At 40.5% G+C, this 27,478-nt stretch overlaps 1 protein-coding gene across 1 annotated transcript in view; it reads right to left on the reverse strand.

Moving 5' to 3' along the window:
* Positions 1 to 27,478, reverse strand: part of LOC122781030 (exocyst complex component 4-like) — a 66,900-nt gene that overhangs the window by 6,448 nt on the left and 32,974 nt on the right. The window contains exon 11 of the mRNA XM_044044522.1: positions 21,339 to 21,435. Within this exon, the coding sequence (XP_043900457.1) occupies positions 21,339 to 21,435 (97 nt within the window). The remainder of the gene's footprint in view (positions 1 to 21,338; positions 21,436 to 27,478) is intronic.

A 27,478-nucleotide genomic window follows, 5' to 3' on the forward strand; every position in this document is an offset into this window, starting at 1 on the left:
GCCAAGTCACCAAGGAGACGCTGTGGAACTGCTATGGAGACGCAGCAGCAGCAACACAGTGTGTGCGGAACCTCAGTGGCCTTAATAATCTGCTTATCCACTCTCTCGCACATATGCTGTTTGCAACTGGCTTCAAAATAAGGTGGCAGGGGAACACACAAAGAATGGCATGCCATGCACCAAAGGTTGTATCAGTGAGTATCAGTTACAGGAAAGCAATCCTAATTAGATCATTAAAAAAAAGGGGCAACACAATCAAGAGTGAGTTTGTGAGGCCTCAAGTAATTTACTGATTGTAAAAAAATTATTTCTGTAAATCACGGTACAAACTAATACATAAATAATGCATCGACAATGGAACAGTTTGCGCCGTGAGAGTCGAGCAGTGCAGCTGTCTGATAATCAGGAGGTTTACAGTCAGCACTACAACATTTATGTCACACACACGGGTCACCTTACTGCCATAACACACTGAGCTGTGACTATATTATAAAAAAATATCCAAGCATAGATGTTAGACTGATTTCAGGTTTGGGCAAATGTGTTTAAAAACTATAAGCTAGAGAGATTTTCTGGCTGTTTTGTCACTATTATCTATAAGAGAGTCGGGAATAAAATTAATTTATCAATAAGGCCGGGCTGATTTGGGAAAAGCAAAATTGTTTTGAGGTTGTTTCGGTTTAATGTTCACTGTGTATGAGATTTAAAAAATAACAGGGCATTGAGAGACGACACAATGAAAACATTAACTCTAAGGCAAGGTGATAAATTAAAGATGTGCATCGTTTCCTTTGTCATATTATTAGCACAGCACAACAAAAATTTTAAAAAATGCTAAATGCAATGTTTCAAATTGCAATCTGAAAGTGATTTATGGTTCAACCCTCGATAAAGCCCCACATTTAACACATTAAAGAGGCTATACGTAAGACATGTAAGAAATTAGTTTATAACAAATTAAAAATATTACCCTGCCCTCCCCCTTCCTCAACACAGACTTGAGGTTGTAGATCATTAACATAAACAGAATTTAGCAACCGTAAATTCAGTTGCTAACTTTCAAATTTAACTTCAAAATACACAGGCTGCACAGGAAACTATTTATTTCACTTTAAATAGTTTCCTTAATCTCTGATGACAAACTGTGTCATAGTCATTTTATGACTACATGCAACGCATTTCTTACATTTAACTCATAGGTTCTTCATTATTTCCGTAAAAATCATTTAACGCAGTTGAGGCAAGTTTGCCTACTTCTGGTGTGCGCTGAACTCCCAGCTTACTGACATGTAAGCTGGGAATTATCCTGATTAAAAAGAAAGATACAATTAACCAGTGGTGTCTCAAATACACCCTCCGATTACTCATTAATTTAGAGAATAAAATCATACTTTTAATCGCAATACATTTCAAAAGGTGATATTAATAATTAAATTTTCAGTATCTACTGACAGTTCTAACTGACTATTAACAGGATCTAACAGATTTACATCAATATCATCTACAGCCTGCAACAGATCTCATTTAGAAACTTTACAGTTTCTTCAAATGTCTATCTACTCAATGCTAGTCACAGGTGCAGACAACTCATCTCTCTCTCTCTCTCTCTCTCGCTCTCTCTCACGCTCTCATACACACACACACACTCATACACACACGTGCAATCAAATGAAGTGTGCATCTCCACACTTGCCTCGGGGTGTGTTGTCCCCTCTGCAGCCAACATGGCTGCACCAACTGCACTCAAAACCCACTTTCTCAGCAGCAACTGCTGATGATTGCATTTGACAGCATGTAATTATCTGTCATTAGGAAACAGATGTCAGAGCCCAGGGTCTGGGGCAGGATAATTGTAGATGCTATGCCCTTTGTGTACATACGACAAGAAACAACACTCCTGAATGGAATTAAATGTATTTATACCAAAGGGATTTGGCTAATGAGTGAACCTGGTGCTTCATAATGGCCCTCTGATTATTCAGAGAAGCTTATGTTAGATTATTTCCAAGATAGCTAAAACGAGAATGGACAGAGACAAAGATGCTTTATAGCAGCAACTCTGAAATCGTTTCCCACTGGAAACTAAACCTAAGGTAACAAATGCTTCTTTAAATGGAAAGGGTTGAGAACCCATCATCCATCTTTATCTGCAGCAGAAGCGTAATGATGCCGAAAGAGAAATGGGATAAAGACAAAGATTTAAGAAAGACAGCAGAATAAGGGTGTGCTAAGATCGATTAGAGACTCAGCATTTTTAAATCTCCTAGAATTCTCCTCAGGCACGAATGCTGCCTGGAGAGGAAGGCTTGATCTGTAAAGACTTGTCACACATCAAGGACAGGACAGAGCGAACCAGCACCAACTGAGAGGAGGAGGAGGAAGAGTGAGTGCACATACTAAATCAGTCCGTCTTTGTCACAATAACACACACACGCACGCACGCACGCGCACTCATAGATTAACATAAAAATACACAGCCACATGTCAATACATCACTTCACCACATCCAGTGACACTTAAAGGGACTTCTCTGTACACATTTATTCACGCTCACAGCACTGCCCAGTCACTTCGAGAAGATTTCAAAAGACATAAAGATGATTTTAATGCATGTGAACACTTTATGGGGTTTTATGGCACCACCAACATAATCTTTCATTTCAGTGGATCGGACAATAAATGCTAGAATGGCAGCTTTTAATTGTTATCCAACTGCTCATTCAATATTGATTCTGTGGGAATATTACACACTCCACTACACACACACTATAGTTACTTATTTCTACTGTGGTGTTAAATTAATGAAGTCACACCCGAGAATATAAAGAGCTGCTCAAGGGATTTCAGAGCACATAGTCGCAGCACTGCATAGAGATTGGAGGAAAATTGAAAAGATGAATGAGGACCGAACACAATCCGAATGGCCACTGGTGTGATCCGGGACACCTATTTATCCACAAGATGTATTCGCCGAAAATGTATGTTGAATATAATTCGTATGGATTAGGTTGTCCTCAACCTAATGTCCTCAGACCTAAAGCAATATCCTCCACTGCCACTGGATGGCACTGTAACAGCTTTGTCTACAAGCCCAGACTGAATGGACTGTTTTGTGGAAGCATTAGGATTCCATTTGATTTGACACCTGTACAGGATTTTCTTTTACTGAGCCAGTGAGGGAGTGTGTGTTTTAATAAGTGTCTGGTGAAATGCATATTGTCCTCCCACATAACACCCACACCTCCCTGCTGTTATACCCCGATACCACACATACGTTTCAGCCACTTTGTTTGTGTGTGTGTGCAGTAGTGTTCGTTACCTTTTTAGGGCTTTTTATGGCATGATATCTGACTTCAGATATGACAGAAAAGCAGATTTTTTGATATTTTTTTCACTCCTGCGTAGATTTGGTTACATTGCCATTTACAAATGATAATTGTGACAATTATTCTGAAACAATGCATTTGTATGTAACTTTTACTGTTAAAAAAATGTCTGAAGGGACCATTGGCTCCTGGAAATCTTCCTATTATCAAATCTGGGCCCTAGCATAAATACTTACCTTGTCATGACCAGAACCACCTCGTTTCTTGGGAACTGGTTAAGTTTAGAGCTGAGATTTGAAATGTTAGGGTTGGGCACTAAGTGGTTTGTGTGGACATGTCTGAAGTAGGCTGTTGAAGATTTTGATTCAAACCTATCTTTGAGGACAATTTGATCTTGCCAGGGTGTCACTACATTAGCGGGGTTGGGTTGAGGTTATGTTAAGGGTGAAGGCAAGACATTTAATCGAGATGGTTCAGGTAAAAGGGATGAGGTAAATTGGATATTCTATATTGACCATAGGTGTGAGAGTGAATGGTTGAATGGTTGTTTGTCTCTGTTATGTGGCCCTGCGATGGACTGGCGGACTGGCAAACTGTCCAGGGCCTGCCCCACACATTGCCCCGACAATCATGGGCACCTTCCAATTTTAGGCTGATTTGAACAGATTACCTGGCCAAATAATCCTGCAATGCGAGGGATTAACAGATGTTATTGGACACATCAAGAGTCTTCCCGATTTCAAATCGCAAGCATTAAACATGTTTGATATTTACGAGTGAACAGAGATTGGGGCATGAGCAGAACCCCGCAATAACCAATGAGAGCGAGCTGACCGGGAAACGGATGTCGTGTACACCGTGACTCAGCACAAAACGTGGCAATTTGAATAATTTGATTAAACGCTAAACACCAGCGTCTTGACTGGATCGTCTAGTCTGTGCTTTCTCAGGATTAAAACACTGAAAATCAGTTACAAAAGTCGATGTGTCTGTGGTCTCCCACGTTTTTTTTTTGTTTTGTTTTTTTAAATCAAGTCAGATTTGAAAATCCTCCTGAAGAGAACAAAACAGAGAGACAGAGAGAGAGATAGGAGTGCCGTGGGAAGATGCAAATATGCATTATGTAAATTGTAGGTGTGTGTCTCCACATGCTTACAATAGCAGGTATGAACACAATTCATAACACAGGCCTTCTCCTTGGGAGAGTAAGCCTGATCGGATATAAAAGAGGAAGTCATCCTCCTGTAATATTATTACTGCACATAGTCTCTGTATAAGCTGCAATGGATGACAGATGGCACTGACTGTCCATCACACAATGACAAAAGATCTGCTGTTTGTTTGTTCTGCTCAATGTATGCATACATTGGTCAAGGTTAGTGAACTCTATGAACTTGGGTTTCACTCAATATTTTCTTTTACAACATTTCCAACAAAACTCACTAGATTATAAACCTAAATAGATTATCGAGTTAAATGGTTTTTTTGGAGATGAATAATCACAGAACCACAGAAATGAAACATGGTAGTCAAACATGCTTGTTTACCCATATCTTGACAAATATCTAGTAAATATCTTCATTTGAGAAGTCTGAATTCCATCTAGCAGATCCATTTCAGGCTCCTGGCATACTGCATTCTGCCTCACTGTGCGTGATCCATGAGTAGACTGCATATATCCCGGTCTTCAAAAAACAATATCTCTCAGTTGTTATTACTGTGCCTCTACTGGACCATAACAAGAGCTGTCAGAAGACGACATATCTTTCATAAAAACTTGGACTGGATCATTTGATGCTGTCAAATTAGATCCTAATATTACACATGTGGCAACAAAATATCTAAAGACATCAATTTACTATCTGATTAAAATAGTTATGAAGTTTCAAGAAACAAAATCCAAATGTTCTGCACTGAAAATGAAATGATGGCAGACTAGTAAAAAAACGTTCATTATATTTCTGTGCATTTTATTTATATCGGGGGATAAGGAAAAAGAACAGATGGCTCGTTCAGACAACAAGTCCTTCTGGTGAAATCAAAGCAGCATGCAAAACTCGAGGACCAGTAGCATTTTTTGAACATGTAAGCATTACAGCATTAATGTATGCATAATGTGTATATATGTATATATCTATATATGCTGCAGACTAAAACCGGGACTTATGTAAGAGCATTTGTCTGTGTTGACGTTCACTGGTAGTTATGTGTTGATAATGAAGTGATGCGGATGGTGTATATTTTTATATTCACAACAGATGTTTATTCTCTCTCTCATTCTGTATCTACACACACGTTGCTTACAGTGGGTGTGTGTGTGAGTGTGCATGCACTGGCCCATCGCCGGGTGGTGCAGACCAATTAAAACGGGGGAGATTGATGACCAGGGGCTCTGAGTAGCAGCAGTAGCAGTAGCGGTAGCAGACAGCTGCTTCCTGCAGACAACAGGAAATGAGATGGCCTTGTTTAGCTGACGCTGCCAACACCAACACCACGGAGTCTCAAAGACAAATCACCGCCGCACCGCTGCTACTGGCCTACTCCTCCATCTTCCTACACTGTGCTCTCCACCCTCCATCTCTTTATCTCTCTCTAATTCTGGCCAAGACCATTTCTCTCACCAGTCGCTCCTCCAAACAAAACGGTATATTCAGCTGAGTGTAGTTTTGCACAGATGAATGCAAACTACATTCCTTGATCCTAAACTACCACATAAAGCTTTTGGTCATGAATAACTTGACATTTTAGGGGGATGAAAATCAACATGCATATTGTAGAAAGTGAGATTTCCATGTCTCTTTTTTGCAGGGACACGCTCCTTCTCCGACTACGCGGCTCATTTCATTGCCATTTACTTTTATTGATGAGTTCTACCAAGCTACATTAGCGGGCTACAATGCATTTCTTGGCATTGACCTGGCTGTCCAATCAGAAGAGAGAGGCTCCAAGGCTCTTCTCAGCAGGAAAAGTGAGGGAAAATAAGAATTGGTCATGTTAAGCACGGACGATGTGCTATTATTAGAGTAAATTCTAGTTCAATGACAACAGCACGGCCAGTGACTTATACTTTACTGCAGAATCATTGTCTACTACCCAAGTGTGTATCCAGCACTATAAGAATCCTCCACCCCAATTGAAACTTGTTTCAGACACACCTTTTCCAGGCATGTTGCCTAAGGCAAGGAAATCATACCAGCGGGAGTTACAAACCTGTTCACTTACAGTTCATTCCCATTCACAACAGCCTCTAAACTTTGTAGTGGACTGGATCTTTTTTTCCATTTTTATTTTTTTATTTCTGATGGTTTGTCACCAAAGTATAATTTTCATGCAGTATAATGGCCTGTCTGTGCTGTCAAATGAATGGTAAGTACAAAGATCTCTGGGATAATAATGGACTCAGCTTTGTGAGAGAGCCTTTAATGGATGGGGGATATCAGTTATTATGACTCAAAGAAGTGATCGGATAATAATAGACAGCGAAGACAAGTATATGCTGCATAATAAAACGTCATGATGTTTCTTGGACTTAAAAATGTGTCTTCTTATGTGCACTAATCATAAAAACAAGAAACGCTTGCGTTAGATAACATTAGGTGTAATTTTTAATAGCAGGTAAAGACGTCATATTTAAATATCCTGTAGATGCAGGAGGCAAAGGAAAGTCTGGGTCTTTCACTTGCTACACTGAGCCATTTAGAGCAGGCAAAGACGCCTCTGTGACACAATGGGAGGCTACTGGGCCTAAATTACTGCTTTTGTTACTATTGTACAATGTGAGTCAATATAGATAAAGAGGCAGGTGACAGCACAGTTCATGACTGCTCTCTCATGGTGTGTGTGTGTTCAGACTCTTACGCTCTTAAAAGCCACAGATTATTCAGATGGGCAGGTGCAGACAAAACCTGTATCCTGTCTGATTGTGCCACACTTAATGCTCAAGTATTTACTGTAAGAGTTGGTCTCCCTCTTATAAAACAGGTCTGATTAATAAGCAGCACTCTTAAGTGGCCTCCCATGGGTGACATTTACTGAAAGAAGGAGGCTGCTTTATTAAAGTAATCCAGGAAGTTAAAAAAAACAAAGCTGACTGGTAGATACCAGCAATTACTCAATAGTGACTCATATTAACAATATATAGATCTACTTAATCTACTTAATCCTGGTATGGAATAAAAGACACAACTTGTTTGATTTCTGCTTTGAATGAAGTTAAAAACAATCTCTTAAATCTATACACTCTAGTGTCCATGCATCAAGATGACCCTCAGTGAAAAATGTATTTGTTTATGCCACACTTGTTTGTCATTTCCAAAAGACGGAAGAGGAAGAGGCAGGCTTTGGAACTTATTAAAGCTCCTATCCGTGCTATAATTTAGCAGTCTCAACAGGGACCTGGAAAGAACACAAACAAGAAATAAAATACATATTGTATGTTAGCTCTGAGCATATACAATAATGCAAGCTCATTTGTGCCAGGAAAGCTTGGATTCACCGTGTCTACCGTCTGGTTTAAGAACTATATTTCAACGTCATATCTAATATTGTTGTCATGTGGACAATAGACATAATATCAATTATGCTGCAAAATGTAACACAATAAACAAGCAGTGTAAAAGTGTAATGTGCTGAGGAGGTCATTACCAAATGAACTCAAGACAATAACAGATGAATAAAGCCTTATTTTTGTTACCTTTGCGAAGAGTGACATAACCCTACATACACACAGATGTTGTCTAATCTCAGATAAAAGCTAAAGATAAAGATAAAGATAAAGATGAGATGAGCCACCAAAGGACACTTGTGGTTTCCATGAATGACTCAGCGAGGCTGAAATGGCAACAATCCCTGGGAGGGCTAAGTGCAAAGGCACTTTTCAATTTGCCTTAAAACTACTGAGAAAAACACTTAACACACACAACACACATAAAAGGCTTGCGGCATAGATGGACATGAGGAGCTGGGTATTTTTTTTGTCCCAAAGGGCAAAGTAAATGGAAAGTCAAGCTGAAGAAAGTTGGCAGGTTGAGGTCAAAAAGATTGCTTTGTGGAAATGGCAATGGTTTTGATATTTTCTCAGAGGTACCATGGCCACAGGTGAGAGTGACATTCTTCTGATTTATATAAATATATATGTATATATATATACATGAATATATATATATATATATATATAACAACAACTTTGCTCCGACAGAAAACTACTCTCATCTTAGATTTCAGTTTTGGTTATGTCTTTTTTTTTTTTTCTCCAGTCCTTTCAGCAGAGTGTACTAGCACTGCATCGTATCGTAGACGTCTAAATGTTGATGGATTCCTTCTCACAGGTTGCTAGGTGAGCCGTGTCACATCACATTCTCCTCTGATTAAAAAAACACTTTATATTTATCACCCCTTATCCTCAATGTATGCCTTTATCTCCCCCTCTCTGTTTCCTACACTTCATTTCACTCCTTTTTCTCTCTCTACCATCTCTTATCCCCTGAAACGCTTGAGACTGTTCCCTCTCCCTAATCTTTCTCTCTCACCCTCTTTCCTACCCAATTCCCCTACCTCTACTCTATTTTTACCACTCCATTGCTGTTATCTCTCTGTGGCACCATTCCACTGCCCCTCCTCCCCTCCGTGGCACACCTTTCCTCCATCTCTCTTCCCTCTCTCTCTCTCTTGGTGTTCCATTCCATTTAGACCTTTATGTTAGCGTAGGACTTTCCATCCTGTGGCGTCCAAGTAGTAAATTGAAATGGTTCTGGGGGCTCCATTGAAGCCTGATTGAATTTAAAAAGAGAAAGTGCCATAAAGAGAACTAGTGTTGAGAGGTCTGTAATACACCAAAGGGCTCCCCAAGCTATGACAGTGTTGACAGGAAGAGGTGAGAGAGAGAGAGAGAGAGAGAGAGAGAGAGAGAGAGACGGGGCGCACAGGAGGTGAGGGAAGGATGGAAGGACAAAGTGAAGGTGGATGGAAGTAGTGACAGGTGAAAATAAAGGAGGGGGGAAAAGTGCAAGGCGAATGAAGAAAGATGTTTAAAAATGCATAAAACACTTAATCGGCACGAAAACCGGCCTATTACGTGTTGCACGTAAGGAGATAGACAGAAACACAAAAAACCACACAACCTCACAAGAGCGCACACTTGATAGTGACACCGCGCTCAAATGCCTCAATCACGGTTTGCATGGCCTGGAGGGAGCGGGGGTGACAGGTCTCATATTGGAGACGACCAACAAAATGCAATTCCAAGAAGTCAGCTCTAGGGCTGTGTGTCTGTCATACCTACAGCTCTGATAATACTCCCACACATCACATTACACCGCTGAAATAGCCACCTCTCAGCATACAAGGCATACCGCACCACACACACACATATCACATGCATCTGCAGGCAGCTCTGTGTATATTGCTGCCATGGGAAATATGATGTTAGGGGTTAAATTATTCATTGATCCTTTCATAGCCTGTCCGTGCTTCTGCTTGTTGCAGCGTCTTGTCTCGGTCTTGAGTGTCGGTGTGTGTGTCCATTTCTAAAGGCTCTCAGGGAAGAGAGCCAAACTTGACTCGGCACTGACCTTTAACTTTGTCTGCTTCACTTTAAAAAAGTGACAGGGGTGTGTGTGTGTGTGATGCGTTTCCGTGTACACAGCTGTGTGGGGAAAATAGCAAATCTGTCCGTAAAATACTCCAGGAAACAGGAGGGGGGAGGACGACCAATGAAACAAATTCTCTAAGTTTCTCCGGCCGCTGCCACAGCTTTAAATGAATTAACAAAATATTGAACTATAATTGATACAATCACATGAAAATGTCAGCCATTATTATTTATTAAAGAGGCCCATAATTATACAATGAACTAAGACGAGCACTTTTATGCAAAACTAAATTCCTGTATTTACTTTAATGACCGTGAGAGTGTGTCATCTTCGATTCAAATGTGGAGGCTCACTGATTAGTGATTAGAGAGAACTGGTTGAGTTCAATAATTATTCAGAATTGATTTGACATAATGCATCAGAGGCCTCAGATAATAAACGAGGATCAATGCAGATAGGAAACTGAAATTACACATTATGGGGGAGGTTATGATATATATGGATATGTGTGTGTACAATAGCAATTAATAATACATTGATGAGACTTTGTGTCAGTTGCTTTGAAAATGTATCTCAGTGTTTAAAAGATGACGTTACATGATGTTTCTACAATTACCTTTTCAGGTTTACGTCCATTACTAAACACAGTTGTAGCCTGAGGAGCCAGTAAGTACAGAAAATGTTTCATCTCACAGTCTTTCTCACCGAGATACCAAAACATAATTAGAAAAGGGAGGGGTGAACAGATGTCAAATGTATCTACATACAGATTTGACACTGTTGTGGGCAACAGTTACTGCACTATAATGCATAAAGGATGGTTAAGAGCAATTCTGGAAACTATTTTCTGTTGTGAGAAATTCACTGATGCACCTATACATGACCAGAATGCACCAGTTGATGCAATACCCTTTTCAATGTGTCTGGTTTGTCTATTAGTGACATGAATATAAACCAAAATATGAGGCCGCTACATGTCGCAATCGCTGTGTATGTAAATTTCAACATGAAGCCACCTTTCTGCACCACACTAGTATGAATGAGGAGAGTGGTCATGCTATCTACTCATTCTTAGATCATGCAGACCAAGACTAAATATTTTTCAATATCACGCCGCTGAGGAAGGTGTTTGCCGGCCTACGTCCTGGAATGCTCCCATTACCTTGGTGCAGTTGCTAAGGGAGCCAGTGTGATTCAATACTTCGGTTTCCCATCCCTCCAACCTCATTTACACTTGACACCTGACATTTGCATAATGGCCTCGCTCCATCTCCCATCCAGTGAAATGTAAGATGGGTGTAAGGTGGCTGTGTGTGTGCGTGTGTGTGCGTGCGTGCTTTTGGTTGGTGTTTGTGCTTGTTCGGTTGTGATGAGTACATATGGTTTTCTATAGTGTGTGTGTGTGTGTGTGTGTGTCTCAGGCATGGGTTAAGTGACTTCCTTTTTAATCTAGCTCATTAAGCCTGCAGAGAGCTTTCGAGTGCACCACATTGGCTGATTTGGGACAATTTGCAGAAACACTGGCAGGGACACGTAGATGTGGATGCTAATCAGGGATGCTGTGACCCCAATCAGTCACAGACAGATATTAGGGTGTCAGTAAAATTGGAGATGAACATGAGCCTTTGTCTTTTATTATCATTTTTATTATTATTATTTTTTTTTACAATATAAGCAGAGGGAGATTGTGATGGAGTGCTATGAAAACAGAGCCCTTTGAGAACATCAGAGCTCTGCATCAGACTGCAGTTCATTCATCTCAAGGACTGTTGTGAAGCTTATGCAGTGCATCGCTGCGTTGAAGAGTACACCTGATCAGAAAAGGGCTGTGGCAGAATATTCCCATGTCAACAATCCAGTAAATCAGGCTCACTGACTGAACCTGAAAGCAGGTCTACCTTGACTCAGCAACCTGATTGTGTTTATTTCAAGAGACTTCACATAAGCTTTAGTTGGGTTTTTTTTTCTCCCTCCCCAGACACCGACACTGTGTATGAATTTCATAATTTATTTTCCATTTGTTCATTTCACTCTCCTACGCAGAGGTCTACCCAGTGTGCACGCCTACATTTGAATTGGGATCTAGGTTCATGTGGAATCTTTTATTATCATAATGATATAACATGCCATGCTTCATTTCTACTTCGAATCCTTGCAAAGAACATGTTTGGGGTTATCAGGTGCTTTGCTGGCAAACATGAACTCACTCACGTACTCACAAAGACACTGGACAAAACACAACCACACACACACACACACAGATGAACTAACACTCCTGATGACATTTCTCTTTCTCTGCATACCTCTGCACAAATTATAGAAACAATCTCTCTTTCTCATAACAAACCAATTTGTCGCATGTGCTGTGTCTCATATATTTATCATGATATCTTTATGGAGTGCCACTGACACAAAAAAAACCCGAAAAATAATATAATCCTCCCCCACATCCCTTCTAGCCAGAAAGCTAGTGAGCTAGAGCAGAGAGAAACATTGTACTTAGCAAATTGCATTTGAAACCGGGGGGAATAAATACTACAGATAAAGACTGCTCTAATGTGCTCAAATCCATTAGAAATCTCATATTCACTCATAGCCGAAATCACATTACAAGATGCCCCTAATGTCATTTCACAGGGTTTTTCCACCAGCATTTGCTGCCAAGATGAGACGCGAACATCAAACATAATGGATTTTTCGCCTTTTCCTTTCACTCCCTACCTCCCTTATGTTGTTTATTCCCATCCTTGAGTTTGTTCTGTCCTATTCTGGGTGAAATTCCCTTCCTATCTTCATTGATGTGGTTGCGAGTTCTATTGTGGGTGGATGTAATGAATTTAAGCCAGACAGTTTTTCAGAGAGGCAACCACTTACAGGTAGAGGGGAGGCTGTTTACACTTTTGCTGCTCATCGGCACCGATGGAAAATGAGGCAGTTAAGTGTTGTCGCACTTTATTGCAAAAGTGTTTCTATCCGTCGACTTCCCATGTTTCACTTATTCCAATGACAAACAGGAGAGCAGATGGAGAAATCAAGTTAACTAATCAATTTCCCTTATTCTCAAACACTGAAGTAATTGCTGCATCACTTGTATGTATTTGTGTGCATTAACTTGAAAGAAGAGCAGAGGAAAGGGCTTTTCCACAGGTTGCACATTCAGTGGGCACACCACAACTCCAGCGTCATCAGTGATCAAACCACAACTGCTGCGGGAGGGGAGGCCGAAAGAGAAGAGATATCCATCTCCTTGAATAAACAACAACGATTGTGTCTTCATCTCACAGCTTGGGTTTGGATTAACAATTCCGAAAGGCATCATCTCTACTGAGGCAGACTCATAATGTTTCAGTTCACACCAAAATTATCCTTTAACTCCACAGGAAGAATAGCAGAGGCAGAATTACTCACCAAATCAAAGACATAAGCAGCAAATAAAACTATTTGTTTGGTAACTCTTCATCCAGAGAAGGGCCAATTTTGCTTCTGCTCACAGACACTAAGTGACATGAGTCAAATATGGATATGTGTGTGCGTGTATGTGGAAAAATCTGACAACACATTTCATCAAGCGAATTAGTTAGAGAGGCACCATACGACGACACAAAAGAGCCGACCATAACCATAGAGCTCCATGCATTCCCACGTAAAGGGCAAACATTTACCAATTCAAGTTGTGAACTGTGAAACACTGTCTCCAACAACTGCCTGGGGGTCTGTTTAGCCACAGTTGGATTAGATGCTGCATTGAATTGGGACCGAGAATAATTATCTAGAAAGATGGACTAAGTTGATGCAACCACCAATTAGGAGATCACAAACAAACCTTTCAGAGGGGGAATGGAGACTTTTAATGAGGTTTAATGACTTGTTTATTGGTAGCTGGGGTTTGTTTAGAAAAGTACACAGGGCAAATGTGTTTTTAAAAAAAACTCCCTCCACTTTCACCTTTATCGACACTATACCACAACAGACGTGTGGAGGAAAATGGGTGTGGGTGTTTGGATCTGTGTATGAGCATGCATGTTTTCATATACGCTCATCTAGTACTTCCCTCAACAATCAACCACACCTTTTGGTCCCACACACACACACACACACACACACACACACACATACACACTCACTCACTCACTCACCCACGAGGCTACTTCTAAAACCTGGCCCCAGACAGGGTGAGCAGATCAATCAATTACTTCTCTGCTCCAGCAATCAAACAAGGTTATTATCAGGCAGCCGCTCGCCGACCTGGAAAGGCCTGTCCAATCAAAGGTTGCTGTGATGTGGGGGCTGGCGTTCGCTCATGTGACAGTAACACAGAGTGGCACCTCGTGTTGTCAAGGGACAGAAGGACGGAAAGACGAGAGACGGACGACTGAGGCTGAATTCAAAAGGAGAAAACAGAAGGAAGTGTGAGGGACAGGAACAAGAGAATATCTGTAAATCACCCATCTCCGGCAATTACTCTTCACCTTGACAGAATTCTCAGAAGGGCAGAAAGAGATAAGAAACACAGAATACAATTCTTTACAAATACTCGATAAATAATTTCAGTTTTTAGTGGGTAGTAAAACTGTCCTGTTTTTCTATCTTCGCATGGCTGATAGCATCACTGAAAAATCAGGAAATGAAAAGAAAAAAAAAGAAAAAAATAATAGACTGAGGGATGAGGAAGAAAGGAACACAAGGTGAAAACATCTCGCCTTTGCGATGTAGTGATTCTCTTCTTGGCAGTGAATCTGTCTGGCATTCATTTGATGAGCATTAAGGGCATTCTGTCTTCCCACTTCTGTCCTTTCATAGCAACAGGTCTCAGGAACCATGTTAAGACTTAATTAAATTATTGAGACTTTCATTTCACTGAATTATTTCTCTGGTAGACACACACAGAGACACAAACACGGGCCGACAAATCTCCAAAGAATACACTCAAATCGCTTTTAAAAAGCAGCCAATCAGAAACAATCGGGCACAGCGGGGAACAACATCCATGGGGACAGCATGGCTGTGAGAACATCTGTGTGATTATGACCAGGTCATCTGCACAAGCTTCAAAGCCCTGTCAGTGTGTGCCCGCGTGAATGTGTGTGTGTGTGTGTGTGTGTGTGTGTGTGTGTGTGTCTATGGCACAATGTCTGCCTCTAATCAGACCAGGCAACAATTCCAAGTATCCACCATTTTTTCCCCACGTAGACCTAAAACCTCTGGGACCCACAAAGCCGACTTCATAAGAAGACGACTGCTGAGCGTTCAGACAAACTAGACGCCCTTAAGCTCCAACTGACGACTGTCTGCTTCAACATAAGTCCACTGGACAGGTTGCCCTGGGAACCAAGTGTGATTCCATTATGGGATGGATAAACACAATCAAAGAGTTTATCCACCTTCTATAGCCAGAGAAAAGACCCCTGCAATGATGTGTCTAATCTCTTGCACAATATTGTGTGTGTGTGCATGCGTTTGCTTGTAAGACACGACGAGATTGAAAACTCTGCACCTCACGAGAAAGTGGCTGAAGTTGCACTTTTCTTTTAGAGGCGGCAGTATTATTTACAACACGATGTGTGTACGGTGAGCGTCAGTGTGCGTTGTCCTATGGGGAGGGCATCGGAGAGATAAAGGAAGAAAAAAAGACAAGAGTGTTGTGCTGTAGCTATAGTGACAGGTAGGAGCACCTGATAGATTCATAGCAAATCTGTTCAGCTGTCTTCTGCTGCTCTCCTTTCACAAGTATATATATACTTGGTCACCATTACATAGTGATGTATTTTCATGAATATTGCATTACTTAGTGTTTAGCTGAAGTGTATATCTATGCAATAACAACACATAGAGCATATGCAAACACTTAAAATGCTACTAAAACAAAAACACCCACGGCATTCCTTTACATTCTGTTCAAAGTAAACAGCAAGTACATACAGCCATGATTGTATGTTGTTGTATGAAAACCTATAGAACACGCATACATTCATATAAATGCTACTCCAGCACAACCAGCTCTAAATAGCTTTTGAATTATTATTTTTTTTCTTTCACAAAGGCTGAGACCAAATCTCTTTCTCTGACTCATCTCTAATACATACCAGTTACACACGCCACTGTTCTATGATCTTGGCTTTCTCTTTTTTTTTTCCTCCCCATGTATTGTATAACACTCTAGATGTATGAACAGTAAGCATATGTGCATATAAATAACTTGTCTTCAAAGCAAGCCAAGATGCCACACAGCATACAAGCTTTTCTGTATTTCCCTTCTTCCTTTCTTTTCTGTCTTATCTGGTCCCATTCTCATACCACCTGTCTGTTCATTCCTTTTTTTAATCATTTTCTTCCTTTGTGTTGTTCCTTCATTGCCTCCCTTCTGCTATCCTTTCTTTCTTCTTCTGACCCATCTTGTGTAAAAATCCTCTCTTCCCTCTCTATCCCCCAACTATGCATCCTGGTTTTATTGGGTGTGGATTAGGAAGCAAGACAGAGAGGATACTATTTACTAAAAGAAAAAAAAAGAAAAAGAAAATCACCATGAACAAGAGAGAAACCAGAGCAACGCCTGGCAGAGCAAAGCAGCATGTGCACGTAAGTGTGAGGAAAGGACTTAAAACATTAAGTTCAGGACTCCATGCTGCATTATAACAGCCTACAGTATATGCAGGCACCTTTAATGAGGTTGACTACACATTTGTTGTTGAGGGAAAATAGTTCCATAGTTTGACAGCAGGGAATTTACATGTTTGAAAAAGGTAGAATGGTCACCACTGGTCTTGTCACACATCAATTTCAACAATTGCTAATTAACCACTGACACAAATGACTGTATTATTAAATCAGCATTGCCAAATAAACCGCCTTGTGGAACAACATCATGAAAGACTAGCAGGTTCCTCCTCATCGCTTACCGTCAGTCTCCAACACTCTCTTCTATCACAGACACTTACAGTAGAACTAACTTCACATTAAAGTATCAGCACATCAACATGAGGCCTTTTAATAAGCCAAGTCTGTGTGTACACACCAGCAGGAGCGATCGACTCAATCAACTGTAAAACACAGTGAAGAATTCGATCTAGCACACCCATGAGTCTGACATTATCAGAGGACCAGCGGGATAATTCGAAGCTTATTTTATGTTTCGGCTCACAAATTCACAGACGAATAACGGCATTAGCATCACATATACGCGCGCGCGATTGTTTTAAATGAAAGTATTTATGGGTAATGACTCGGTAAACATTTGTGTAAGATGACTACAGGGTGCAGAGACACCTGCAGATGCATTTAAAGCTCAGGCCCAAAAATGTATATGGCGTCACAACTATTTATTAAGAAGCAGCTCAGATAAAGTGAAAAAAACACAGCGGTGCTCTGGTAAGATTTTTCAAACATAAAAACTGAAAAATGCGAAGAGAAAATATCACATTCTATCTCATCTTATTTTCCATATATAGAGCAATACGTTAAAAATTACAAGTCTGCAGTTTTCTCTGCAATAATACTGAAAGCAAACACAGCAATATTTCCTGCAGAAAAGTAAATATTGCTTGTAAATGTAAAGCAAACGTTCAAAATGTATAATAACTGGGTTTTTGTGATTGTATACATCTCTGCCAAATAGTCATGCTGGAGGAAATATCACTACAATCATCCTTTATCTCCTTGAGTTATGGTGTTGAATAATGGCCGAAAAAGCACTTTGGAGAAAATGATGGTCTCACAGGGAAATTGATGTTTGACCATTTGAAGGCAAACATTTATTTTGTTCAATAAAATGACCTTGAACTTTCAAAAGTAAAAGACAGCCTGTTTCTGTGTGTGTGTGCACAGTGTGAGTAAAACGTAGTAAGCTTTGGCTCTCGTTAAAATATAAACTACATATGTAAATGCACACAGACGGCTAAGCACAGCCACAAACACAACACACATCTCAAGGCATGGCCCCGCCTGGTCACCATGTGAATGGCGAACAGGGAGGAGATTAGAGGCCAGCTGAAGCTTTTCAAAATGCCAACCTCATCTGGAGCAAGAGGTGTAAATATCACCCAAATGTCAGCAGGATACCCCCACAAGTCAAACCAAATTGGCTGCAACATGCACAAACATTCCCCTATGTCTGCCATCTATTTGTGAGTGCATGTTTAAATACATACTCTCTGCACCATGACACATCTGAGGAAAGGTAAATATACATGTATATGTAGTATGCAGTTGCTTTGGTGATTACAATGACCAACGTGAGCAAATAAATCACCTTTTCTAGTGTTAATCCAGGTCTGAGTTGGAGTAGCAGCAGGTTAACCAAGGCTGTCCAGATGTCCTCCTCCCAAGCCACCTCCTCCAGCTCTTCCTGGGGGGGCCTGAGGCCTTCCAAGACCAGGTGAGATACCATGTTCCCTCAACATAATGTGGATCAGAGATTGGCAATTCTCTTCACTCTATACTCTCTCCTACTCTTTGGCTGCTATTAGACATTCTGTCCAATACAGATTAACACACAAGCAGACCATCTGTGTGTGTGTAACAAGCAGAGAGTGCACACATTGTGCACCAGACTATGGTCTATAATACTACGACCATGAATATGGCCCCTGAAAATAACAGTAAAATACTGTGCCACTGACTTCGCACCAGGTTTGTGTTGGTCAAATGCAAAATGGCAACCAGTCATGATGTCACCAATCAGAGTGAGAATTCACTTTTGAAGCCTCACGATTCACGATTTGCTTTAGAGAGCAATGCACCGCGCTAACAAGCCCATGGTCAGTGTGGGTGCTAAAGGGTAAGAAGAAGAACCAAAGGACCAAATTTTATTTATCAGTATAGGCTGATTATTATCTGTTTATTGTAGGTTTACATGTGTTTGTTCTAAGACGATTGATTAATGGTGCTAAGTCACTAAAACTCTAAACTTTCATTTGGCAAATTTCATTTTTGAATCTTCTGTTTCCTCTTTTTGCCATTTAGTTTATAATTTACTTTAATTTCACAAATATCTAATGCAGACTAGAGGGATAGACCATCAAAAAAGTTCAATAAATGTTTACTTAGGTTGAGTACTTTCGTGTATAATTTGTTATCATTAAACTATTGTATTATATGTATATTGGCTGCCTTGATTTCTAAAGCTCAGCATCTAAAATGATGTACGCTGATAATCTTGTCGCATCATTAAAGCCAATACCATGAAGTATTATCTGAGCCATGAGTGGAGTGCTTAGTATATCACAAGATGAAATAGTGATGCCTGTGTTTTACAGGCTCCAGGCGCACAAAAACAATATAAAGTACATTTGTTATAGGAGGAGAAGTAGAAATATACCACCACATCATGTAAAAACCATTTGCAATCAAACATTAGAACCCTGTTGTCTCACACGCCTACACATTGCAACACACACAACACTGACTTCCTCTGCCGCAATCCCCCCCAACTGCTTTTGTCATTAAAGCTGCCATGAGTTGCATGGCAGGCTGCAGGAGGTGTAGTGATCCATCAGCAGAGTGCCAGAGCTTTGCCATTAGAAAACCATCTGCAAGCAACAGTGCTCCATTGGCACTAGAAGTCTGGAGAGGAGGCAGGAGGGAGGAAAAGAGAGAGACAGAGAGGAGCTCTGTGTACAAGGCAGTTTTGTGTGATTGATATGAACCATTACACACAACATAGTAGAAGTAGGGAGAGCAAGCTCGTCACCGTTTTATTTCTTGGTCATTTGTTCAGACAAAAGCTTGGCCAGGCCCAGAGAGAAGAGGGGATGAACAGCAACGTGTTTGAGTGTCAAAAATGGGGGGAAAAAAGTGTGTCAGAGAGGGATGAAGAGGTACCAAGAGAACGGCCAAAACATTAGTAAAAGGGACATAAACGCAGAGCCAACCACCTACAGACAATGACACTAAAACACACAGAGACACACACACATACACTTTTGACGGCCCTTGCTCTCTGAAAGCAGTCATTTGCTTTCAAAGCAAATCAGTCTATCAAACAAAAGGTGAAATGACACCTGACAATACATCTTAGATGAGAAGGGATGTGACAAAGAGTGCAAATGGATCTGACAGATGAAATGCACTCTCGCTTAAGTGCAAACTAACTTAATTGACTAAGGCTCTGCGATGCCATATTGTTTGCTCATCTGTATCGTTAGTGCTTATGATATATAGGCTCGACTTAAACCTGAACCACCTCCTGATTTGTACTGTTGTTTCTGAGGTTTGTCGTCTTTTTTTGTTTTGTAGTCACTGATTAAATTATAAAAGCAAAATGTTGAAGTCCATAAGCAATGCATGTTAGTTCGGCCATAATAGTAGAATGTAGTCTTTCATATTTATATCTATGTGTATCTATATCTATGTGTATATCGATGAGATGGATGGATGGATAGATAGATAGATAGATGCATCCTCTGCATTAAAATGTGCACAATCATGTTAAAACTGTAGAAATGCATGCTGAGTGTGATAAAATGGGAAACATCTCTTTTTTAATGGATCATTGAAGGCAATGTATCACTGCACAGAGACCAATTCAATTAAATTGCTTGACCATTAGATTTACAGCACACTTCTGAGACCACAATGCTGTATCGAAAACTACCAGACGTACAGAGCATTACCCACAAAGACAACCCTTCAGAATACTCAAATTTAATAGGAAATAAAAGCATGAGGGTGGAAGTCAATCGCAAGTCCTAGATGGTATCAACAAAATCTTTTTTTGAACTGAGAGAACAGTACATTACATCATGTTTGAATTATGGTATCCCACTAAATGCAAAAAAAAAAATGTTTCAAATCAATAAATAGTCACTAAGAGGCCTTGTAATAAAATTAGTTTACATTACTGGGACTGAGTCATGTCCCAAGCCTTATATGTCTCGTGTCCTGGCCCCAGGGACCCTGCCTGACAGACCACTGTCACATGAGAGTGGTCTAAAAATAATGGTATCATTACCACATTAATGCAGTAAAAACAGCAAGTTTTGGTTTATGTACTTACCTGACCATATAAAGCCTTACATTGTCAGAAATAATATGTTTATTGGTATTATGCATACTGAAAAGCGTCACTGTGATCCTTTTCTCTCTCTCTATATATATATGTACATATATATATATGTATTTATTTATTTCATCATCATATTTTATCAACCATGATTCATTTTTACTGGCATTATATCATTTGAAAAACAATGGGAGGAATACACCTATTCTTGTGACCCCATGTAGCCCCTCAGCATTAACCCATCCAGTAGGACAACTGACAACATCACAAAACCTCATTTCAGATGAGAGAATACAGGCTGTGCTTCTAGGCGTTTTGTGTTACCGATCATATTTATGATAGTCTGAAGAAAATATCATAAAAAACCTCTCTCAAATCTGATCAATTCTTGGCTGGTTATGTTGTGTGTATGAGTCCGTGCTGTACCTGAGAAGAGGCTGGAAGATCACAGTGATGTTCCTCGCACCGGGCTTGCAAACAAACTTCATTTCTCCTCCTTCAATCAAGTTGTCATCAGCACCGCCTGGAACACAGGAAACAGAACATGAATCAATGGCAAAATAGACCTCTAGAGACATGCTGCTTTGGTGTTACTTTAAGAGTATGATCAGTATGTTGTACAGATGTGGACAACCCTGAGGTTTTTTTATCTTCAATAAGCAGGATGGCTGCATGCAGGGTCAATTTTTTAACCCTAGAATTGCCGTGGGAATAATACACAACTCCTCGTACGGACAGCCTCCGGGTGTATGTGTATAGGTCACATATTCAGGCTTTAGGTGTTGTTGAGTCCAAGTTGTGATTCATTTTATAACGCATTTTTAGTCGTAAATAAATAAATAGTAAATAAAGTAAATAAAGTAGCAATAATTGTGTGGAAGTCACAAAAAAGAGTGTTTTTTCTTTTCTTTTCGTTCATAAAAACAAGCCCAGTGAACTTTATACTGTGTCTTTATATAGTTGGAAAAATGATTTCTCTCACCCTGGCGTTGTTGGTCAAATGAAGAGAAAAAGGACAAAAACATGCCAGGAAATTCTATGCTTTACCAACAGATTCAAGAGGTTAAATTGGATAATTGGACACTTTTTTTGACCAACTGAATTGATTCCAAAAAGTTGAGTTGAATTTTATCTCCCCCAGAAGAACAGATGCAAGCTGCAACTGAGCCACTCTAGTCTCCACTGAAAACAATGAATTTGTGTGCACAAAAGACACTGCCTGTGATCAGCCCCCTTTTTCTACACCTACACCTGCCGCCGTAATTATTTAACACATCGTTCCATCAGCGACACTCTCCATCACAAAAGCAAATGCTTCCCACATGCACACACACTCATCCGTACCCCTGCAATGCTGAGTGGGTAAACTTCTCAGCTAACGGGTTAATCAAAAAATCATTGCCATGTAATATAAAAAAAAACATGGGTGGGAGTGAGGGGGCTGCAGACGCGAGATGAGGGGGATATCACAGGGGAAAGAAAGAACAACGAAGCTCAGTACATCTACTCATCCTGAAGTAATCAATATAACTGATGGAAAAAAATGGTTGTCAATAAAGCAAACTGCTCAGTGTGCGTGTTTGTGTGTGTGTGCGTGCGTGCATGCGTGTTAAATTTATGAAAGAATACTTCACATGAATGCATGCACTCATGTCAGCCATAAGTTTATAGTGTTCACAGGCAAATTGTGATAGGCTTATGAATATGAATAGAAGGGAAGTCTTCATGCAGCCGAGAAATTGTTATTCATTAGAATTTTTTTGATTTACTTTTACCTCCAAAGGTGCACAAGTATGAACTCAACTGTGGGACTGGGAGAATAGACAATGCAAAAAATAACTTTCTAAAATACCCTTAACATCCTGCGCGCACTTTACCGTTACATGGTCTGGTCAGTTCAAATTAAGTATGATGTGGTGTCAAGTGTAGAAAGTGGAAACAAAGAAGACGGTGATCCGTGTGTGTGTGTGTGTGTGTGCGCGCGCTGAAACTGTGAGATTTCCGTCTGGCACAAAGCCTTGCTCTGCTGTTTCCTGTGTTTCATTTCCAAGTCCAATACGGCCTTGCAAAGCTACTGTGATACGAAAGGCGACACAAAAGGCGTCCGCCGTCGTGCGAAAGCCTGTTCAGCATTACCTGAGCAGCCAGCCTAGCCTCGCATTCAAATGCATATCAGCCCATTGTTCCCTGTGCCGGGCTATGTAACACATTTCTAATGGAACAAGTTTCATTTGAAAAGTAGGGGAGACAACACTCCCACTATTTTCATTAAAATGACAAGGGGAGCTTTCATTCCCTCCAAAACCTTCCAATCAAGCGTTCTTGATTCTGATCTGTTGCCATGAAATTTGCCAGCACAGTGAACTGACTTTCACGTTGCTAAGTAGAGACAGAGATGAGGACCAATTCACTCCAGCTATCTCTTTCTCGTTCTTTCTCTACATCCATTCATCCCTCCTTTGGTGCCAATTCAATTAAGACTCAATTACAGGCTCCTAAACAAAGCTGCCGCCAACGCACTCTCTTGCTCATCCTCCCTCACTCCTTTATATTCTACATTTCTCTCTCTCTCTCTCTCTCTCTCTCTGATCATCAACATGGAAGGAGCTAGCTAAACTTTTGTTTCCTCGTCATCAACTTGCAAAAAAAAAAACACTCAAGTTCCCATGAATAACAACATGTCGCAGACTGGGGGGTGAACTAGCAATTCCTGTTTGCTCCAAGAGCCGCAACTTACCGGCAACTACACAAATCCCACACTTGGGCACATACACGCTGCAAGTACACACAAACTGACTGCCATATTTGTTTCGCAATGACAGTGACCAATTTAATTTCATGCTCTAAACATCTGCATCTGTGTCAAACAAAGGAGCGAGGAAGGGACCTCAGTGATCCATGGGGTCTGAGACCAGCTGCCAACGAGTCGTAATACTGATGAATATTAAATAGACCAGCATTAATATGCATGTAACTCTTCAGAGTTGTCTAGACGTGACGGGGTGGCTCTCGTTTCAGGTCAGGATGCCACTAAACTGCTGCCAGTTCTCTCTCAACACTATGTAGCAAAGTGAGAGTTTGTTTTGCGAGAACTTGTGTGTTTGCATGTGTGTGTTGATGGATTTGTTGTGTGTGTGTGTGTGTCTGTGTGCAGTAATGTCCCTTGGTGTGTGGTCTGATCCAGGATTACTGGAAAGGGTGCGTGTGTGTGAAGCACTAGTGCTCAGTGGGACGGAAACGAAGACGAGGAAGAAGTGACAAATTCTAATGTGGGCAAATCTGCCCGAAATCCCCCAAGAGGGCAACTGGCCCATCTGCAACACACACACACACCGTATTATTAACAGTGACATGTACACAACATGTACACAACAAGAGTCTATCAGCAAATGAATAAACCAAAAGTTCACAGTTATTGTATGTTCTCACACACTCACACTGAGACACCAGTCCAGCCCCCTGTGGTGCCTTAACGTGCGCTTCAAGCCCACATGCAATCAAGTCAAGCAGTGACTTAGAGAAATTGCATTAGCTACACTTTCCTGGGTTTGATGAGAAACAGGTTTGATCCTATGATGAATTCCGGCCCAGTTCAGATTTAGGCAGGGAAAGAACGAAACGTGTGATGCCTTCTTTAACACACTCCGACATCTCCTGGGACCAGGTGTTTCTGTATGCATCCCCAATGTGTGCGAGAGCCAACATGGTGAGGAAATTGAAACGCGAGGGGAAGGAAAAGCCAATCCCTAATTTAACAAGTGATTTTAATCCGTTTTTTTTTTTTTGTTCAGTTGTGCAAATGCGGTGTGTGACGGTGTGGAAAAAAAATGTAGAGTCGCAAACAGACATTAGTCCAAATACCAAATATGTATAGTTCTTTAATTTTTTTACAGAGTTCAATTCCTTGCACAGTCTTGAAATAAACCGTTTTTCTGGTTATTTTGCTGATATTGATCAGGAAAACAGTATTTAAGTTACTCACATGAGCTCTATCTGTCACAGCTGTAATGTCTCATTTACAGCCAATGTGCCACACTGAGTTTATTTCCGCGTGTCACAAAAAAAAGGTCAGTTCAAGAGGATCAAAGACACTTGTGGTAGCTCAGGCTAGATTCTGACTGGGACTGGCAGAAGGAGCGACTGGGTGATTGGTATCATTGACTCGCAATCATGCATGTCACACAGACACAAACAATTTAGACACAAAAAGCTGTGCTGGCAACGATGGCATGAGCATAATCAAACGTGCAGAAAAGACTGGAGGTGGTTTCTCACTTATTACCTTAACTTTCAAAGTTGACAGATATGATCCTGCAGTGTTTGGACTGTAAATTTAATTAGAACGAGGCAACGCTCCTCATTCGATAGAAGCACTTAATCTTTGCTGTTAGCCGGCACTGTACGTTTCAAGCTAAATCGTGCAAACAGAAAGCAACATACAGAATAATCCAACTTTCACCCTCATCTAGTTGTTATGCTATGAAAAGAGCTTTGGGGGAGATCGATTCAAAGTCTTCTAAATATTTTTAAATAATGCGTGAGCGAGTGCACACTTGCAAAGAAACCAGACAGCTGGCAGAATATTGGCAGCATATTCACATAGTCGAAACTGGCAGATCTTATAAGATCAGTTTCTGTGTCAATAATGCATGAATCTCCGGTCCATCACGGGCAACCCATTCCAGTCAGACTGTCTTCATGTCTGATTGGGTCTTAATATGAGCCTTTCTATTATTAAAATTAATTTAATGGGACGGTATGTGCTGCTCCACCAAGCAAGAGGCCAGACCACTCCTCGGCTGAGAATAAACGGTATAAATAAATGATAGTATAAATAAATTCAGGTGTGAATTGAGGTGGATCAATTATTAAAGGTGTCACCATGGCACAGAATGTGTCTCTGTGGTCTTGGGTTTAATGAATGCACATCTGTTAGTGGTGGTATGACAACAATGACTCCAGTAGCAGGGTGAGCATTAATTGTGCAGAATGAGTCTTTAGAGACAGGAAGGAAATGTCATTGTGAACATTGGACTTTTTGGGAGGAAAAACTCTTGTCGACTTTTATGTTGTTTTGTTTGTCACACTTCAACAACAACAGTGCAGGTCCCATCTGCCAGCTGGTGGTGGCAGTGGCAGACAAATTACTTTTGTTCTTTTCATTTTTATAAAAGAAATTTAAGGCAATGTGTAAAATACTGTATATACAACAGCAAGGATCCTGGAATCCAAAATTGTAGAGTGAACACAGAAATGAAGAGCTGCTCTTGTACCCAGTGTTCCACCATCTTTTCTTTATAAACATGACACTTACAGTAACTGATCATTTTTCGTGACTAAACACAAATCGTTCTTTACATATAGCCCCTTTAACAGCATAACATGCTGCTAAAGTCCAGCTAGAATGACAAAATGACTGACTCTACATTATGTTTACTGTTAGTTGATATAAAGACCCACCAATATATTGATATTAATAAAAAAAAATCCATAAACATTGTAAAAGAAACTAACCTGTGTAATGTGTTCCTCATTTTGATGAGAACCAATCAGGGGGTTATAAAAACTGCTAAAATTTACTGCCCCTGTCTCTTGAAAGTGTCAACAATTAAAATGATTTACATGAGGTAACTGAGTGCCTTTGTGTGTGTGTAGATATACATATATACACACATATACATATATATATATATATATACATACACATACACATACACATACATACATATATATACACCTACATATGTTTTTCATTTCTGAGGAACTGGTTAAGTTTAGGGAGCCGAGGTGTGAATTGTGGTTAGGTTAAGGGATAACGCTTTGCAGTGTCCCCAGAAGAATAGCTGCACAAACCTGTGTGCGTGTACAGGAGAACTAATGGTCCAGAAAAGCAGGATTCATCACATCTGTGATTGGTCCCAGCAGGGAATCAAACTACGCACTGCACACACACACACACACTACTCTTAACTGCAATAACCTGTTGTACACTGGGAAAGCAAGAGGTGTGTGTGTGTGTGTGTGTGTGTGTGTGTGTTTATCCGTGGAGCCACACAGTGTAGCTGCCACAGTGCAGGTGCCATGCTCCTCACAGGTCCCACACGCCCTTCTTCCACCCTTCACCACCTCTCTACCCTTTTTTTCCCCCCATCCCTTCATCCTTTTCCAATCAGCTGCTCCGAGATTGAAAGTAAACACAGAGGTAACGGTCCAAGCTGCTAGTAATGACAAGACCAGTGCTGATTAAAATTAGCCTCAGACTGGAAAAATACACAAAGCTCTTTCACTCTGATTAAATGTCTCCACTGTGTAAACTATTTCAACCTTGTTATATTCTCCTTCTGTTGTCCCCTGCATCCTCCTTTCATCTCTACTCATCCGGTCTACATTATCTCACAACACTTGCTGTTTTAATTATGGGATTATCGTCTCACTGAGGTGTGGGCTTAAATCTTAATATCACGTCAAAATCTCAGAATGATGCTAAGGTCTTACAGTGAGATAAAACGCCATACACTTTGATTTTTCAACATAAGTGATGAAGTTTTTTTCTATTCTTACTATTC

Source organism: Solea senegalensis, linkage group LG14 (genome assembly GCF_019176455.1).
Source record: "Solea senegalensis isolate Sse05_10M linkage group LG14, IFAPA_SoseM_1, whole genome shotgun sequence".
Taxonomy (NCBI): Eukaryota; Metazoa; Chordata; class Actinopteri; order Pleuronectiformes; family Soleidae; genus Solea; species Solea senegalensis.